This window comes from Macaca nemestrina, chromosome 9, assembly GCF_043159975.1.
Source record: "Macaca nemestrina isolate mMacNem1 chromosome 9, mMacNem.hap1, whole genome shotgun sequence".
Taxonomy (NCBI): domain Eukaryota; kingdom Metazoa; phylum Chordata; class Mammalia; order Primates; family Cercopithecidae; genus Macaca; species Macaca nemestrina.
The window spans coordinates 29,978,794-29,998,414 of record NC_092133.1 but is presented as its reverse complement, the minus strand read 5'-3'; the positions used below and the strand labels follow the sequence as shown (position 1 = coordinate 29,998,414).

At 51.6% G+C, this 19,621-nt stretch overlaps 1 protein-coding gene across 9 annotated transcripts in view; it reads right to left on the bottom strand.

Moving 5' to 3' along the window:
* LOC105478319 (SH3 and PX domains 2A) overlaps positions 1-19,621 on the bottom strand; it is a 250,954-nt gene that overhangs the window by 71,219 nt on the left and 160,114 nt on the right. The window contains exon 1 of one of the 9 annotated variants that reach the window (XM_071069174.1): positions 5,009-7,380. The exons of the other annotated variants lie outside the window; for them this stretch is intronic. Coding sequence (XP_070925275.1) covers positions 5,009-5,123 — 115 coding nt within the window. The 5' untranslated portion in view covers positions 5,124-7,380. Of the gene's footprint in view, positions 1-5,008; positions 7,381-19,621 lie in introns of those variants that run through there. 9 annotated transcript variants of the gene reach the window in all.

The window sequence follows — 19,621 nt, the reverse complement described above, 5'->3', positions numbered from 1 at the left end:
ACACTGCAGGTGCCCCTGACTTTAAGGACAACCTACCCCACCCAGCACACATACATCCAAGGACTTCATAGGAACACCTGGATAGGCCTAGGTTAGGAGAGGGTCCTTGGCTGCTCTGAAGATGGTGAGTATCTCAACCGTTCCCAGTCAGTTACATGTCAAACTTCTTCCACTCTTTCTCCCTGTCTCACTACTGCATTTGACTGGTCTTAAAAATAATAATAATAAAGGCTGGGCATGGTGGCTCATATCTGTAATCCTAGCACTTTGGGAGACCACTGTGGGAGGATTGCTTGAGCCCAGGAGTTGGAGACCAGCCTGGGCAACATAGTGAGACCCCATCTCTACAAAAAATAATTGCCTGTGGTCTCAGCTGCTCTGGAGGTTGAAGTGGGAGGACTGCTTGAGCCCAGGGCGATCGAGGTTGCAGTGGGGCATGATCATGCCACTGAAATCCAGCCTGGGCAACAGAGTGAGACTCTGTCTCAAAATAAATAAGTATAAAATAATTTTTAAAAGGGCCCTTATAGATTCATAGTAAGGCTTCTTTTAACCTTGAGTAACTCCAGAGCAGTGAGAATTGGGTTGAATTTATCCAAATCTAGTCTGAAACCATGCTTCCAGGAATGCTTCCCTGGTGTAAAGCAAGTTCCATCCATCCAAACTAATAAATCCAGAGCGGGCCATGAGCCCAGGTGGGAGAGACCGGAATGAATACAGCCAACAGCACAAACTCCATGGAGAATGAAAGAGAACCACAGGCTCAGGGGACCAGGGCTGGGTCACCAGCCTTGTCAGTTTCTTTCCACAGCCCCGCCCTGGGCTCCGGGGAGGGGAGGGGCGACAGGCCGGGGGCCCAATGGAATGAACACCTCCCTGTCTTCTCCATGCCCTTCCATCCTTCAGTATCTGCACACACTGGAGCACTCAAGCCCTCTCCCTCTTTGGGAATACTGTTCTTACCTCACTACAGCTTTGAACTGGTTTCTAAATAACTGCTGCAGTTTAGCCTTTCCTCTCCCATACAACTAAACTGCACAGGACTAGATTTCTTCGGTTTCCTGCAGACTCCACGTTTCTTTTCCTTTCTGGTTAGGACACCAGGAAATTTAGCCACCACTTTCAGGCCATCAAATAATTAGGGCCTAAGAGCTGCTAGTCCTATTATTCAGTAGTAACAGTCACTGTCATTGTTGCCATGAACAGGGCACTTTCTTGTGGTAGGCACTACTGCATAGGCACACAGCAACTCACATCTTGACAACGGCTCAACAGGGTTATCATTCCTTTACAGAGAAGTAGTTCGGCCTATGTGATACTCAGTTTAGAGGACCTAAAACAGGTTGTCATGCTCAGAGCAGCAGAAACTGAGGGGCAACAGTGAAAACCATGTGAATATCATCTGGGAAAAACATGGATGGCCAATTCGTAATTCTTAAAAAGTCTTAAAAAACATGGCACCAGGCTGGGCGCAGTGGCTCACGCCTGTAATCCTAGTACTTTGGGAGGCTGAGGCAGGCGGATCGCAAGGTCAGGAGTTTGAGACTAGCCTGGCCAAAATGGGGAAACGCCGTCTCTACTAAAAATATAAAAATTAGCCAGGTGTGGTGGTGTGTACCTGTAATCCCAGCTACTCAGGAGGCTGAGGCAGGAAAATTGCTTGAACCCGGGAGGTGGAGGTTGCAGTGAGCTGAGATCACGCCACCACATTCCAGCCTGGACAACAGAGCAAGGCTCCATCTCTTAAAAACAAACAAACAAACAAACAAAACAAAAAAAACAAAAAACAAAAAAAACATGGCACCAATTAAGATGATAGAAAACAAATAGTTCAAGTATGACTTCCAATCCAAGCACACCTGGGTGGAAGTCGTGTTTAGTGTGTGAGCTGCTTCTGACATGGGGAACTCTACAAAGCTTGTTCCAGGGTAAGCAGCAGCCAGCTGGTCAGAGATACCCACGGCGTGAAGAAAGAGTACCCTTGCACTGGAGGGCGAGGGGTGAATGCTGCTAATGCAGCAGCTTGGACCCCAGGCCTGCTCCTACACTCAGAGCCTCCAAGGCAGAGCTGGCTTCACGGAAGTGTGATCTGGGCAGTGGCCGAGGGTCCTAGGTTTAGAAGGGTCCCTGCAGCTGATTTAATGCTCTTCTGTCAGGGATTTCATTAATAATTTATGAATGAGAGAGTCTTCATTTTCATGTGGATCCTGCAAATTATGTAGCTGGTTATGCCCAAGGCCTGAGGGTTTGGGGCCACTGAGCTAAATAAACAGAAGTACTCAAGAAGAAATCAAGTAGAGCTGAATTTCTGATGGATATCTTCTTAAAGACAGAAAGCAAATCCCAAATGGAAAGCCAGGCCATTGTTTGTCTCCAGGTCCCCTCTCTCTGCTACATCTTTGGCTTCTTGGTGGTACCCCACAGGCTGGAAGGACTATTTAGGGACTCAGCACCAGAAAGGAGAAGAGACTTGCCTAAGATTGCACAGCAAATAAGCAGTAGGGCTGGAGCTAGAATAATTATACCAGTTTCCACTTACTTAACATTCATGCTAGGTGCTGTGCTAAACATTTATGAACATTTTCTTGTTTAATCTTCTGTAATTTACAGATGAGGAAAGTGAGGCTCAGAGAAGTTAAGGCTCTGCCCGGGCACGGTGGCTCATGCCTGTAATCCCAGCACTTTGGGAGGCCAAGGTGGGTGGATCATCTGAGGTCAGGAGTTCGAGACCAGCCTGTCCAACATGTTGAAACCCCATCTCTACTAAATATAAAATTAGCCAGGCAGAGTGGTGCATGCCTGTAATCTCATCTACTTGGGAGGCTGAGGCAAGAGAATTGCTTGAACCCAGGAGGCAGAGGTTGCAGTGAGTCGAGATCGCGCCATTGCACTCCAGCCTGGGCAACAGAGTGAGACTCCGTCTCGGGGGGAAAAGAAAAAAAGAAAAGAAAAGTTAAAGTTCTTTCCCAAGGCCCTACAGCAAGAAGTGATGGCATCAGACTTAAGCCCAGGCAGGCTGGCCAGGAATTGGGAACAAAGGGTCCTCATGGGGGATGTCATTTTCTGATCCTCCCTGGCCACTGGCCAAGGCTTTATTCATTTCTGCTGCTTTTTGTAAATGTAGCCATATTCCTATTCCTTTTGCTCTCAGCAAGAAAGGACTTGCCTCTGTTCCCCGGAATCCAGAACATGTGTGGGGGCAGCCCAGCCCAGAGTAGGAATGCACTATTGACCCTCCGGCCCTGGGTTATGCAGTCAAGGAGCAGTTTCCCTGCTCAGGAGGGGGATGGGGTGGGATGGTGTGCAGTGGGGGCTGGGCCTGGAGACCCTCCACAGCCCCTTAGGGACTAAGTCCAAGGGTGCTGGCCTAGGCCAGGCCTGGGGCCAGAAGGGTCAGCCCAGCCTAAGTGGGTGTGGATGGAGAAGCCAAGGACGCCCTAGGAGCACTGCGGCTGCCTAGAGGGGGCTGCCCTGGCACGGAGTAGCCGGTAGTTCTGTCACCTCCCTCCACCCTGCTGAGAAGACCCAAGGCTTCCTGGTTAAAGACAGGTGCTGGGTTAGTGAGAGGTGCTATGGGTGGAGAGAGGGGTGCTGGCCAGGGAGGCTGGCAGGTTCAGAGCCTCTGCTCCCAGCAGCTGCTGCCGCCCAACCTGCGGCAGCCCTTTGGGTTGCGGCCTCCCCCTCAGTTCTCAGGTCCTCACCTCTCCCCACCCCAGGGTATTTGTATGCAGAGAAGAGACAAACTCAAGTTTGTTCTGAGTTCCAGGATCCCAGCCACCCGCCTCCCTGGGGTGGCCTGCCTTGGTGGTCCTCCCCCACTTACTGGGAGATCCTCCCTCCAATTCCCCCACCCACCAGCTCCCCCAGAAGCCCGAGCCAAAGCAAGTATCTGCATTCACACTGAGAAGGAGCAGCAGAGAGGCCGGCAGCGGGATGAAGTCAGCAGCCGCTGGTCTCCAGCCCCCAGTCTTGCAATCCGCCTCCTCCCTGGCTCAGTCTCCCTGAGAGCCGCGAGTGAGTGATGGAGTCAACAGCAATGGACTCAGGACAGACATTCCCCTCCCTGGACAACAAAATGTGGAATGTCTCCTTCTCTCCAGACTGGACTCTTGCTATCGGATTATCAATGAATCAACCGCCAACTATTTCGGGAGCATCAACGGCTCCTGGTTGAGACCATCTGACTCTCCACCCTCTGTCTAAAAGCATCAGACACACAACCACAGACACCCTCCCCAGCGTTCCTGTCTGCTTCAGGAGTCATGTAGGTTTGGGGAGACAGGCTGGGTCCCGGAAGGTCTGAGGGAGGAGACGGCAGGGCTGAGTCCTGGAGGCCTTGAAGGTATAACTGGACCCATCTTTGGGGGTAGGGCTTACAGAGCCTCGGGGACATCTGGCTGGATGCTGCCATCCACTGGTGCAAGACGGGTAGGGATTGGGGGTCAGGGGTAGGAGGAGAATTCATTCCTGGACTGAGGTTGAGGACACCCACTTTTCGAGGTTTGCTGTCTTCCTCATCATGCCCTGAGCAGGATCTTTGTTCACTGACTGTTCCCACTGGCTCCAAATGTCCGGTTAGGGCTGTAGTCCTAGCAAGCGCATAGCACATAGTAGGTGCTTAATAAAGATTTGTTATGAGTCTCTTCAATAAGACCTTTAGTTCCTTCAAGGCTAACCCCGTCAGCACCCCAAACACCTTGAATGTAGGAGATGCCCAATTAACCCCCAGTGGCTGATGGAAAGATGAATACTGATTGTTCTCCAGCCCAAGGGCTCATGGAAAACTGAGGCCCAGCTACCCCACTGCACTAGGACCCTCTTGGTGCCCACGGCTCTGCCCTCTCTAGTCCAGGCTTGGCCTCTGGAACCACATACGGGCATACAGGCCTGGCTTGTGCTGGGCACAGTGGCTCCCATGCAGGCCTCTGAGCCTGCAGAACACCCTGAAGGGCTGCTGGCTCCCAGCATCTGCTTCAAAGCCCTTTAAAGAGATTTTCAGAAAAATTACCCCTAACCAGTATAGTCTCTGGCAGGATGGACGCTACAGGAAACAGGAGCCCGAACAGGAACAACCCGCTCATGTGGAATGTCTGGGGGGAGCAGGGCTTGGTGCAGCCCCCCATGGTGTTTGCTGGGAGCCCCTGAGCCTTTCCTTACCCCATCCCTCCCCTGCTCTGCGTGGGTCCAGGCCAATCCCCTGAGTGCTGAGATGCCACGTAAACAGAGCTGTGCATGCACGCAGTGCGCACGCACACACCACTGCTTGGGAAATCCCCACATCTGGCTCTCACGTGACCCAGCTATGCCCAGAAGGCCACAGCTGAGAGGGCCTGGAAGACGGGAGGGTCAGGAGCGTGCGGCTCTCTGGGGAGCGCCGAGTTAACCCTTCAGCACCACAGCTCGGGGGCTCTGTCTAATGCTAAGCTTCCAGAGAGGGGAGAAGCCAGGAAGGAGGCCTGGTGCTCAGTGCTCACCCCTGGCCCTGGCTGGCTGTCCCAGCGTGGGAAGGTTGGAACACTTCTCTGGGCCTCTATGGTCTTGACCTGGGATGTGAAAGGGCTGCTCTTTCCCTGTCCTGTCAATCCTGGTCAATCATCAGCCTCTCGGGAGTTCTCACTGGAGGGAGATTCCTTCCCTGATGGAGGATATTTCATGCGCATCTCCTAGGGTCAGGAACCCGGCTGCCGGACGGTGATCTTGGAATCACAAGGAGTCAAGATTCATGCCCTCCTTTGTCTCCCAGGAAACTGCTGGGCTCTTCCTAACAATAAGGAAAAGGTGGGAGGTGGCTCCTGGGCCAAGTTCTTTCCTACCCAGGCACACTTATTAATTAGAACTTTTTAAACTTCAATGATTTTGTTGAACAAATAGCAATATGCAACAGCTCCTGTGAAACAGAACCACACAGTAGGTACTCCAGGGCTATGAAAGAGATGCCCACACGGAAGACGTGGCACCTGGGGACAGTGGCTGCTACCACTGAACAGATGTCCTCTGCACAGGTGCTGTCCTCTTCACCCAGCTGACCCAATTAGAAAGCTCAGTAAATTAGGCTCAGCAGCCACAGCAGGTCTGTGTGCCTTGCTCAGAGACCCCTATGTGGCGCGGCCCCAGCCCCGTGCAGCACTGCTTTAAAACTGCTGTTTCCTTGCCCACCTCCCCCATCTGGCCAGGAGTCCTCTGAGGACAAGGACCCCATTGTTTCCATCTTGGTATCACTGAAGTTCCATCACAAGACCTGTCAGATGTGCAGTAGACAAACCTAGAAGGCAGCCACAGCCAGAGCCAGAAAAGCCAGCTTTAGGTCTGGCGGGAGCCACCTCATCCCAGAAGGAAGGCCTAGTACCAGTGTCCATTCAGACACTTGCTTCCTATCCACTCAGCCTTCAGAGTACCCGCCCTGTGCCCCAGGAGAGAGCTGCCTAGTGTCCACTGAGCCATGGGCTTGGAGCAGGAGTGAGCCAAGTCATGGAGGAAGGGTAGGGAAGAGGGGAGTTCCCCTGACCAGAACCCTGTGGCCAAACGCAAATGAGCAACTCAGAGCCACCAGGCTCCAGGACTGTGTATGGCAGGAGCTGACAGGCCAGAAGAACTTGTCCCTGACAGATCTGAAATGAGGGATGTTAAAATCTGCATATTTGCAAGGTTCCCCTGGGGGTGCCATTGCCAACATACAAAGACAGGCTTAGTTTGGTCTGTTATCACCAGCCTGTCATCACTGCTTAGCATAGCAAGGATCTAACCCTCCCGCTGGGAAGTTATGCACCCAGACCTGATCCCCTTCCAACACTCAGAGTCTAAGGTACTTCAGGGCAGAGCTGAGGACACCCTCAGTCACGGGGATCTAGAAGCAGTGACGAGGGGGACGGTGGTGAAGAGATGGCCAGCTCTGCCTTCTCTTTTATTTTATTTATTTTTTTTGAGACAAAGTCTCGCTCTGTCATCCAGGATGGAGTGCAATAGCGCCATCTCTGCTCACCGCAACCTCTGCCTCCCTGGTTCAAGTGATTCTCCTGCCTCAGCCTCCTGAGTAGCTGAGATTACAGGCGCCCACAATGACACCCAGCTAATTTTTGTATTTTTGTAGAGATGGGCTTTCACCATGTTGGCCAGGCCAGTCTCAAACTCCTGATGTCAAGTAATCCGCCCACCTCGGCCTCCCAAAGTGTTGGGATTACAGGCGTGAGCCGCCACGCCCGGCCTACCTTCTCTTTTCATGTTTTATTTTGAGACAGGGTCTTGCTCTCTTGCCCAGGCTGGGGTGCAGTGGTGCGATCATGACTCACTGCAGCTTTAACCTCCTGGGCTCAACAATCCTTCTGCTTCAGCCTCCCGAATAGCTGAAACCACAGGTGTGTGCCACCACACTGGGCTAAATTTTTTTTTTTTTTGGGGATGGAGTCTCGCTCTGTCGCCTAGGCTGGAGTGCAGTGGCGCGATCTCGGCTCACTGCAAGCTCCGCCTCCCGGGTTCACGCTATTCTCCTGCCTCAGCCTCCAAGTAGCTGGGACTACAGGCGCCCGCCACCACACCCGGCTAATTTTTTGTATTTTTAGTAGAGACGGGGTTTCACCGTGTTAGCCAGGATGGTCTCGATCTCCTGACCTCGTGATCCGCCTGCCTGGGCCTCCTAAAGTGCTGGGATTACAGGTGTGAGCCACCGCGCCCGGCCTTTTTTTTTTTTTTTTTGGAGACAAGGGGTCTCAGTAGGTTGCCCAGGCTGGTCTCAAACTCCTGGGCCCAAGTGATCCTCCCACCTCAGCTTCCCAAAGTGCTAGGATTACAGGCGTGAGCCTCCACACCCAGCAAACTCTTCCTTCTGAGCACAAGGAAGCAAAGGGACTTTCTGATAGGACCCAGCTGTCTTGGTGCAAGACTTCATTCTAACAATAATAAAATACATCTTCAAGCCGGCTGCTTGGGCCACACGTGGCAATGATGAAATCCAGGGGGCAAAGCAGAAAGAAGAGTCAGGGAAAAGCATGTTTTTCCTGTAAACTTCTAAGTTTTACGGAAACTCAGGAAAAAAATATTTTTTTCCTTCACATTTCGAAACAGACCAATTCTAAAAATGCCACATGCTGACTAAGTTACACACACCACTTCTCTGTTTCTAAACAAAGTAACTTTAGATTAGAAAAAGGTGCTAAAACAATAAGTAATGCACATTTCCCCCACATCTTTGTTTTTCCGCCGGCTTCGTCATCACTGGAAAGGTCGCCTCTTCTGTCACGTGTCTATAAACCAAACGCTGAAGTGAGGAACCAGTGACTTTCTGGCCATGGGCCACGGATTTTCTTTGCCGGACCACAATTTGGGTGTTTCCCCCTCAGGAACAAAATCTTCTGGAAATGAAAGGCGGACGGTGTCTCTCATCAGGTCAGGGCTGGGTAGGCCCCTCAGAGAGCCGCTCTCCAAGGCTCCAAATGCCGGGCTGTGTTTCAGGGGTAAGAGACTTGGGGTCCTGTCCTCCATTCCTGCCCCCGTAGCCCACCCTCCCATCTCAGGAGACAACTGAATGTTCTTCAAGGAGCAGTCACATCCAGGCGTTATCCAGGCACCATCCATCTCGGGGATGCCAATCCCTCTGCCATCTTGCTGCCGGTCTACCCTGAACACGGCCATCAACCCACAGGATGACCCAACCAAGACACAACCCTGGCTTGATTTCAGAGGCCCTGGGAAGCCTGTGAAAAATGCAGATTGGCTGGGTGCAGTGGCTCACGCCTATAATCCCAGCACTTTGGGAGGCCAAGGCAGGAGGATCTGCCTGGCCAACATGGTGTAACCCTGTCTCTACTAAAAATACAAAAATTAGCTGAGTGTTGTGGGAGGCGCCTGTAGTCCCAGCTACTCAGGAGGCTGAGGCGGGAGAATCACTTGAACCCGGGAGGCAGAGGTTGCAGGGAGCTGAGATCGCACTACCACACTCCAGCCTGGGTGACAGAGACTCCATTACACACACACACACACACACACACACACACACACACACACACACACTGCAGATTGGCCAGATGTGGTGGCTCATATCTATAATCTAGCACTTTGGGATGCCAAGGTGGGCGGACCGCTTGAGGAGCTCGGGAGTTTGAGACCAGCCTGGGCAATATGGTGAAACCTTGTCTCTTAAGAAAACGAAAGAATGCAGATTCCTGGGCATCACTCCAGACATGCTGATTCAGTAGGTCTGGGCAGGCCCTGGGAATCTGTATTTCAATGAGCAGACTCAAGATTCTGCAGTTCACCTGTGCCCATGCAGTTCCCTTTTGGACCAGCTTCCTATTTTCCTAGCAAGAGAAACTGGGTGATAGCAATGAGGGGGCAGAGGCAGCTGTGCAAGCAGGGCTGAGGGAATCGAGGCTTCCAACTAGCTGCCTCCTTCTGGGGATTCCAGGATCCGGGGAGCACTCACTGCGCCCCTGTCCCCGCCCCGCCACGCTCTGTGTGTCCAGGCCAATCGGGCAGTGGGGCTCAGCCACCTCGGGCCAGGGAGCGTGGCGCAGACACACACATGAGCAGCAGCACTCACTTTCTCCATAGCATCACTGCCATGTGGGCTGGCTGCAGAGTTGCCAAATCAATCAGGCTCCTTTCATTTCCAATTAGATGGCTTTGAACTCTAAGGGTAAAATCAGGCTGAGGACCCAGAGCCATGAAAATAAAAACTGTTTAAAAACACCAACCCAGAGGTCGGCCACGGTGGCTCATGCCTGTAATTACAGCACTTTGAGAGGCTGAAGTGGGTGGATCACAAGGTCAGCAGTTCGAGACCAGCTTGGCCAATGTGGTGAAACCCTATCTCTACTAAAAATAAAAAAATTAGCCAGGCGTGGTGGGGTGTGCGTCTGTAATCCCAGCTACTTAGGAGGCTGAGGCAGGAGAATTGCTTGAACCTGGGAGGCAGAGGTTGCAGTGAGCCGAGATCGTGCCATTGCACTCCAGCCTGGGCGACAGAGTGAGACTCCATCTCAAAAAAAAAAAAACAAAAAACAAAAACCCATAAGCCAGAAGCCGAAGCCTTCAAAATAAGACATGCTCACTTTTGGAATGGGCCATTGGAGGGCAGCAGGAAGATCTTGGCCACGTTCTCTAAGTAGCCTGGGCCTTTCTCACTGAGTATGGGTAGCTCAGGAGGACAAGAAAACCTCGGAAATTGCTTTAAAAAGTCTTGCTTATGATACACTCTCCATGATTTCCTTTCCAGACTCATCTCCTGCCCTACCCTTGCTCCTGCCAGGATAATGGGCACCTCTCCTTCCCTCAGACTTCTCAAGCTCATGCCAGGCCAGGTGTGGTGGCTCACGTCTGTAATCCTAACACTTCAGGAGGCTGAGGCAGGATGATCACTTGAGGCCTGGAGTTCAACACCAGCCTGGACAACAAAGCGAGACCCTGTTTCTACCAAATAAATAAATAAGTCAGTAATAAAAAATAAATTAAAGCTAGAAGTGGTGACTCACACCTGTAATCCTAGCATTCTGGGAGGCCAAGGTGGGTAGACTGCCTAACTCAGGAGTTCAAGACCACCCTGGGCAACACAGAGAAACCCCGTCTCTACTAAAATACAAAAAAATTAGCCAGGCATGGTGGTGGGCACCTGTAGTGCCAGCTACTTAGGAGGCTGAGGCACGAGAATTGAGAAGCAGAGGTTGCAGTAAATCGAGATTGTGCCACTGTACTCTAGCCTGGGTGACAGAGCCAGACTCTTGTCTCCTACATAAATAAATAAGCCGGGCATGGTGGCACACCAGTGGTTCCACCTACTTGGGAGGATGAAGTGGGAGGATCCCTTGAGCCCAAGAATTTAAGGCCACAGTGAGCCCTGATAGCACCACTGCACTCCAGCCTGGGCCACTGAGTAAGACCCTATGCTAAAAATTAACACCAGAAAAACCCACCACAACCACAACAACAAAGCAAAAACTCATTCCAGTTCTACATCCTCACTCATGCCTGGCTGTCTCTCCTGCAGGGTGCCCTACTCACACCCTTCAGCCCATCGCAATCTCCTCTGTCCTTCGGGGCCATCTCCAGCCTCTCCCACAGTGGCCAGCCGCCCCCCTTCCACCTTGCGGATCCCAAGCCCTCCTGCCTAGTATTAGTTAATGAATCCTTGAAAAGGTCCCGCCTTCTCAGTTGAGCTGTGCACTCCGTGGGGCCAGGAGCCAGCAAACTATTAAGAGAGGTGAAAGCCTCACAAAGCCTGTGCTCTGGGGGGAGGAAGCCTGCTGCCACTGCCTTGTCTCCCTCCGTCTTCCTCTGCTGCTGGTTGGGCAGGACAGGCCCAGGGAGGGCCAGAGAGCCCAGCTTTGCTAGTGGCCTGCTGAGGTATTTACCTTGCGGGGAAGGGAGGTACCAGAGGCCTCACAGACCGGCTTCCTCTGCTTCAGAGCAGCCCTCCTCACACCTCCACCTGGTTCCAGGGCTTGGTGGCAGTGCTGACCAGCAGAAGACCAGGTTCTGCCCACCCCATACCCTGGGCAAGTGGCCATCCCTCTCTTAAAATCTTCCTCTATAAAAGGAGGAGAATAGAGGAACCTTTTCAGGTAGACTAACTTTTTTTTTTTTTTTGGGATGGAGTCTCACTCTGTTGCCCAGGCTGGAGTGCAGTGGTGCCATCCCAGCTCACTGCAACCTCCGCCTCCTGGGTTCAAGCGATTCTCCTGCCTCAGCCTCCTGAGTAGCTGGGATGACAGGCATGTGCCACCATGTCCAGCTAATTTTTTGTATTTTTAGTAGAGATGGGGTTTCACCATGTTGGTCTTGAACTCCTGACCTCAGGTGATCTGCCCGCCTCTGCCTCCCAAAGTGCTGAGATTACAGGAGCAAGCCACCACGCCCGACCATAGACTAACCCTTAATAGTAGCCAGAACTTATGGTGGGTCTCGCTCTGAGCAACTTCACTTTATTAAAAACCAAACTAAAATAAATAAATAAAAACCAAACTCATAAAAAGAGAAATTAGGCTGTGTGCGGTGGTTCACACCTATAATCCCAGCACTTTGGGAGGCCAAGTCAGGAAGATCACTTGAGTCCAGGAGTTCAAGACCACCCTGGGCAACATAGCGAGACCCTGTCTCTACAAAAAATACAAAAATTAGCTGGACGTGGTGGTGCATGTCTGTAGTCCCAACTACTCAGAAGGCTGAGGTGGAAGGATTGCTTCAACCCAGGAGGTCAAGTCTGCAGTGAGCTGTGGTTGTGCCACCACACTCAAGTCTGAACAACAACAACAACAATAAAAAGCCCGGTCATGGTGGTTCACGCCTGTAATCCCAGCACTTTGGGAGGCCAAGGTAGGTGGATCACCTGAGGTCAGGAGTTCGAGACCAGCCCGGCCAACATGGTGAAACCCCATCTCTACTAAAAATACAAAAAATTAGCTGGGCATGGTGGCAGACGCCTATAATTCCATCTACTTGGGAGGCTGTGACAGGAGAATCACTTGAACCCAGGAGGTGGAGGTTGCAGTGAGCTGAGATTGTGCCACTGCACTCCAGCCTGGGCAACAGAGCGAAACTCTGTCTCAAAAAAAAAAGCAAAAAAAAAAGAGTATTCTGCGTCTGGCTGACCTGGGGCAAGTTCCTTAACTTCACTTTCCTGGTCTATAAAACGGGGACAAGACCACCTACCCAAGGCCACCTACCCGGGTTGCTGCAGGGAGGCTCCTGGCAATGACGAGACAGTGCATGCCCCACCTTCCTTCTGTCTGATTGAGGAGTCACGCCTGAGAAAGGGCAAAAGCCGACCAGCGCTCTCTCCTGTTTGAGATGAACCCCTCCGGTGCAGCCTCCTATTCATAGTAAAAGCTGCTTCATCCTTAGTGCTTCCTCTGGGCCAGGCACAGTGCTGGAGATATCACTTCAGGAACTTTCACTCAATCCTCAACCCAATGAAAAAAAACCTGATTATCCCCATTTTACAGGTGAAGAAATGAGGCACAGAGAAGGACTTGCCCAAGATCACACAGCGAGCAGAGCCAGGACAGGAAGCTGGGCATTCTGGCTCCAGAGTCCGCACTTTTAACTCAACAGAATACTTAGTAATGGCTGAGTCTACGCCCTGTTGTCTCCTCCTGGGGCTCACAGAATGGAAATAAATGTCTCAACTCAAAGACCAACTTCTCCCCTTCTTTCTTAATCTATCAATAATTAAAACGGCAATAACAAATGGCAGAGCTGGGGTTCAAACCTTGTCTGCCTGTTCCCAAAACCTGGACTCTCAACCCCAAGCAACACTGCTTCTCTGCAATGAAACTACATTAATGCTGATCTCACGAACTCAGCCAATAATACAGTTTCATGATCACTGAGATAGAGGCGGGGCTGAGCTCACTACTTTTCCAAGGAGAAGAATAAAGTAAACAGGATTTCATGAGGAACATCAACACTTGCCTAAGAGAACAAGCTTGCAGCAACACTCTTGAGCAACCTCACTGCATGTAAACGAGCTGGAGCTTCCACAGGGCTCCTGGGATGGATGAACCATCAGGCTCTCCTGACCACAGCCCCAGGGCCCTGACCTGACCATCCCGGAGGCTCCGTGGCCACCTGCGCCCCCTAGTGGCGCACCTCAGAACTTCCCGGCTAGGCGCCCTGGCGAAATGCAGCTTCCTAGAGAAGTGGGTGAGAGGCATGACATCTTTGCAGGTCTCAAGAGAATCCCTTGCTCTGGGGAGTCTGCTCCAGCCCCGCTGGGGCTCCTGGAGCAGTGCCCACCTTGGGGAAGCAACAACAGCTAACAACAACGGGCCCTTCCTACTGCCAGGCACAGCCCAAAACCCCTCAAAGGGCATCACCTCGAACCCTGTGCACCTTGGGGCAGGCCAGGTCGCTGCTACTATAACAACCCCATTTGACAGGTACGATGGTCAGGTGGTACACATCAACCTGGCTAGGCTACTGTCCCCAGTTATGCAATCACACATGAATTTAGGTGTTACTGGGGAACTTTTTTTTTTTTTTTTTTTTTGAGACGGAGTCTCGCTCTGTTGCCCAGGCTGGAGTGCAATGGTATGATCTCAGCTCACTGCAACCTCCGCCTTCTGGGTTCAAGCAATTCTCCCTGCCTCAGCCTCCCCAGTGGCTGGGATTACAGGCACCTGCCACCACGCCCAGCTAATTTTTTGTATTTTTAGTAGAGACGGGGTTTCACCATGTTGGCCAGGCTGGTCTCAAACTCCTGACCTCAGATGATCCACCTGCCTTGGTCCCCCAAAGTGCTGGGATTACAGGCATGAGCCACTGTGCCCGGCCGGGAACGTATTTTTATAGTTATTAAAGACCATGACCGGATGACTTTAAGGAAATTATCTAAAACACTCTGGGTGGGCCTGAGTCAATAGTTGAAAGGCCTTCAGCAGGGTGGAGGTTTCACTGAAGACATTTCATCTGTGGACAGCAGCTCCAGCCTGGGCCTGGGGGTCCAGCCTGCCCCCTTTCATGGCCTGCCCTGTGGATTTCAGACTTACCTAGTCGGCCCCCACAATTGTGTAAGCTAGTTCCTTACACTACATTGCTTAATATATACCTCCCACTCGTTCTGTTCCTCTAGTTGAACCCTGGCTGATACAACAGAATAGGTGAGATAACCTGTTCTCAGAGGGAAGGGATTTGCCCAAGGTCACATGACTGGCAAGTTGTTGGCCTAAGAGTGGGACCCCAGCAACTTGATGCAGGTGTTTCCCAGCTTCCACACAAACTCTACCTTGAGGCCCACATCCATCATCAGAGTCTGTCCAACACCCTCAGCGCCTTGCCCCGTCCACTGCTGCCGGAGGCCCCATCCTATCTCACCTGGCTAGCCGCCCCCTGCGACCTTACACATCATAACCCATTCTGCTTAGTCAATCCCCATCATTCTATGATTGAAGCCAGATCATGTCCCTGCCTTTACTTACAACCCTTCAGTGAATCTTTATCTCACTCAATGAAAGTCAAAATCCTTAGAATGTCCGGTTACATCTTTGCTCTCACCTCCTTCCACTTTACCCTCCACTATTCTTCATCCCAGCCACAGGCCTCCCTACTGCATCCTGAGCAGCCAGCATATGCCGTCCCCAGGGCCTTTGCACTTGCTGTGCCCTTGGCCGGGACTGCTCTTCCCCAGGTAACCATGTTGCTCTCTCACTTCCCTCCATCTAATAGTACATTCTCCTATATAGCTCATCACCCATAGCAGACTGCAAACTTCTCTAGGGTAGAAAGACACGTTCCTATAGCCTCAACACCGTTAACAGTACTTGGCATAGTTGATGCTCAGTTAGGTCAGTCTCCAAACAAGCCACACTTAGTCCTATCCCTCTACCTTTGTACATGTGCTCCCTCTGGATTACCAAAGCCTCCCATTCTCTGCTCCCAAACGAGAAAAATGTCTCCTCTTTCCAGGCAATGATCCCCAGTTTGAAGCCACAATGACCTTTCTTTCCTGACCCTGCACGAGGTTCACTCATTCATGCATGCTTTCTTCCATCCACCCACCCATTCAAAAAGTACCAGTGGACCCTGGTGCTGGTGCAAGCCCTGTAGCCAAGGTCCTTGCTCTCGAGGTGGTGGGAGACAGAGAAGAAGCAAGCAAACACAGGGTCACTAGTGTGTGGGAAGTGATGAGGAGGGAACTAGAGGGGTGATCCGCGGGGGCAGCTGGACAGTGCAGGATCAGGCAGCTTCACTGAGAAGGTGACCGTTTTAAGCAGAAATCTTAAGAAGGAGCCAGCCATGTGAAAGACCAGGGAAGAACATTCCAGGCAAGAGGGAAGAGCGAGTACAAAGGCCACGTAGAAGAATGTGTTTGAAGATGTGTTCCGTTTAAGGAACGGAAGGTGACTGGTGTGGCTGAGCAGAGTGTGATGGGTGGGGATGAAAGGGGTAAAGCCCAGGTCAGGAAGGCAGCCAGGGGCCAAGTCACACAAGCTCTGTGAGCCGGGGTAGGGAATTAGTTCTGGGTGGGATGGAGTCCCTCGGGGAATTTAAGCAGGAAAGTATGTTATTTTTTCTTTCTTTCCCTTCTTCCCTCCCTCCCTCCTTCCTTCCTATTTATTTATTTAGAGATAGGATCTCTCTCTGTTGCCCAGGCTGTAGTGCAGTGGCACAATCATGCCTCACTGCAACCTCAAACTTCTGGGTTCAAGCGATCCTCCCACCTCAGCCACTTGGGTAGCTGGGACTACAGGCGTGCACCACCACGTCCGGCTCATTTTTTATTTTTTGGTAGAGAGAGGATCTTCAAGCGATCCTCCCACCTCAGCCACTTGGGTAGCTGGGACTACAGGCGTGCACCACCACGTCCGGCTCATTTTTTATTTTTTGGTAGAGAGAGGATCTTGCTTTGTTGCCCAGGCTGGTCTCGAACTCCTAGGCTCAAGTGATCTTCTTGCCTTGGCCTCCCAAAGTGTTGGGATTACAGGGGTGAGCCACTGTACCCAGCTGATGAATATTTTTTAAGAGCTCACTCTTGCTGTGGTGTGGAGAATGTCAGATAGAGGTCTAACAGAGAAGCAGGGAGACCAGGCAGGAAGGTGGGGTCTTCTTGGAGAGATGAAGGGGGCTTCTAACGCATGTGATGGTGCAGGTGGAGAGACAGGTGGTTCTGCAGCTCGAGTTGGCAGGTAAAAGAAAGGGAAGAGTCGAGAATGACTTCTCGGCTGGGCGCGGTAGCTCACACCTGTCATCCCAGCACTTTGGGAGGCTGAGATGGGTGGATCACTTGAGGTCAGGAGTTTGAGACCAGCCTGGTCAACATGGTGAAACCTTGTCTCTACTAAAACTCCAAAAATTAGCCAGGTGTGGTGGCGGGTGCCTGTAATCCCAGCTACTCAGGAAGCTGAGGCAGGAGAACCACCTGAACCCGGGAGGCGGAGGTTGCAGGTGAGCTAAGGTCATGCCACTGCACTCCAGCCTGGGCAACAGAGGAGAATCTGTCTCAAAAAACAAAAATCAAAAAGGAATGACTTCTGGCTGTTGGGCTTGAGCAACAGGGTGGATGGTGACAGTTCCTGAGATGAGGAAGATGCTGGAAGGAGCAGGTTCAATGGAGTGAAGAAAGATGCAGATAAATCCGAGGCCAAACTGTCCTTCAGTTTTCAAGGTCACCAGCCTTGCTTCCTCCAGAAAGTACCTGAGAACTTTCTTCTTCTGTTGACTCCACCATCCCTAAACCTTGCCTTAAGTCTAAGCTCTATGCTCAGTAAGAGATTTACAGTGAACCCCAGAATGGCATCCATTTCCTCTGTGCAAACGTCCCTGGCTGGAGTGACCCTGGCAAGCTTCGTGAGGTTCATTACAGAGCAGGACAGAGCCCCAAACATGGACTCCAATCCCCAGTTTGCCAAGGACCGTGTGTGGGCAGTCACCCCACCGGAGCCTCAGCTTCTCATTTGCAAAATGGGAATCCCACCACCCATCGTGTACTGTGGTTCTCATCAGCAAATGAGGAAACGTGTAAATTTCCTAGCACATAGTAGATGCTCATTCAACAACAGCATCTAGCACTTACGGGGAGCTTTCTAGGTGGCAGGCAGTGTTCTAAGCATGCTTACATATATTAGCTTATCTAATCTTCATTATAACCATATGAGGTGTGTATTAGTCAGGGTTCTCCACAGAAACAGAACCAACAGGAGGTGCATACAGAGCTTGAAGACAGAGGGAGGCTTATTTTAGGAATTGGCTTATGTGATTGTGGAGGTTTGAGAGTCCAAAATGTGATGGGGGAGACTGGCAGGCGAGACTAAGGGAAGAGCTGCAGCTGAGTCCAAAGGCGGCTACTGGCAGAACTCCTCCTTGCTGAGGGCGGGTGTGTGTGTGTCAGTCTTTGTTCTATTAAGAGACCTTCAACCAATTGGATGAGGCTAGCCTGCATTATGGAGAGTAATCTGCTTTACTCAAAATCTACTGATTTATTTAAATGTGAATCTCATCTAGAAAACACCTTTGCAGAAACATCTAGAATAATGCTTGACCAAATACATGGGCACTGTGGCCCAGCCAAGTTGACACATAATAAACCATCACAAAGTGGGTATGAATATTATCCCAAATGCACAGAAGAGGTAATGGGCACAGAGAGGCTAAGACATCTACCCAAGGTCACAGAGGAGAGAAGCCAGACTCTCAACTCCAGCTGTCTGGCTTCAGAGCTGGCATTTTCAACCACGACACTAAGTGGCCATTATCATAAGCACACCAATGTAAATTAAATTTCTCCATCCATCCTTTTCTTGGCCTCAAAGTGAAAGGCAGAGAAACTGGGGGTTGGCTTTCCCTGGGGGAGGCAGCCTGGGTGTGGCCCTGCATTGCTTAGGAAGCAGCACCGAAGCTGAGCCTCAGAGATTGTGGCAGCGGACCTGAGAGGTTATCTAGTCCAGCTCTTGCCTTTATAGGAGGAAAATGAGGCCCAGCGTAGAGAAGGAATTTGCCCAAGGTCACACAGGGAGAAAAGTGGCAATGGAGCCAGGACTAGGTCCCAGGCCTTCAGAAAGTGCTGCTGCTGCTGAGAACTGATACTTCTATAGTAGTTATTCAGTGCCAGGACTATTCCACATTAACATCCTTAATCCTCTATGTGTGAGGCAGATACCATTAGCATCTTTGTTTTAAAGAAAATGAGGAAACTGAGGCACAGAGGGGTTATGAAACTTGCCTAAGGTCACACAGAGCCAGAATTTGAGTCCAGGTTCAACCACAGACACTATACCTCTGAGGCCCAGGGCAAGCTTCTTGTTGGGGAGGTGACAGAACACAATCCCCATTTCGCCCCTCCTTCCATTCTCCCACCTGAGGCCTGCCTAGAATGACAGTAGAGGAATGCTCTTCCCCAGTCTCACCCCGCAGTTCACAGGAGGAAATGGCCTTCTGCACCAGTGGGCATGCCTGCCTGAGACACTGCAGACCCAGGTGATAGGCTGCACACACATCTCATCCCACAGCTATACACGTCCCAAACTGGTACACAAATACGAGCACAGACTCCAACCCATAACCAGATATGTCTCAACCACACACACGCTCCCAGCCTCTGCACCCAAACAAGTAAACACGCCCTCACAGCACACAACTATCATGACTCACACATGTACACAGAACCCCACAGCCACACATGCCCCCAACACATAAACCAGGACACAACTGTCCCCGTCCCAATAGGCACGTGAGCAAGCACTTGTACACACAGAAACAAACATATCATACAGTTACATTTACCCCACTCTACATCCATCCGCCACACAGGGGCACTCCCCTCAACCTATCCACAGGCCAAGGCACCTGGGAGCCATTCACAGGAGCCACGCGTTACCTCCTACATCCCCAAGGGCCAGACCCCAGGATGACGGTCCAGGTACAGCCACCCTATCAATATGGCCAATCCACGTGCCCGCATGGATCGCTGCAGCAATCTGTCCCCGCCCCCACTTCAGCACACACACAGCCCTAACTTCTAGGGACCACTCTCCCCCAGTTAGCTACAGCCCGCCCACATCCAGGCATTTGTCATTTGGGGAGCCCAGCCTTCCCCTTCCAGAGAGAATCCTGCTCTACCCTCAGCCCACAGCTCCCAGGGCTGGCCCGCCTCTCTCCCTGCCTCCACTCCCTTCTGAACTCCAGGCGGGCCCTGGCACCT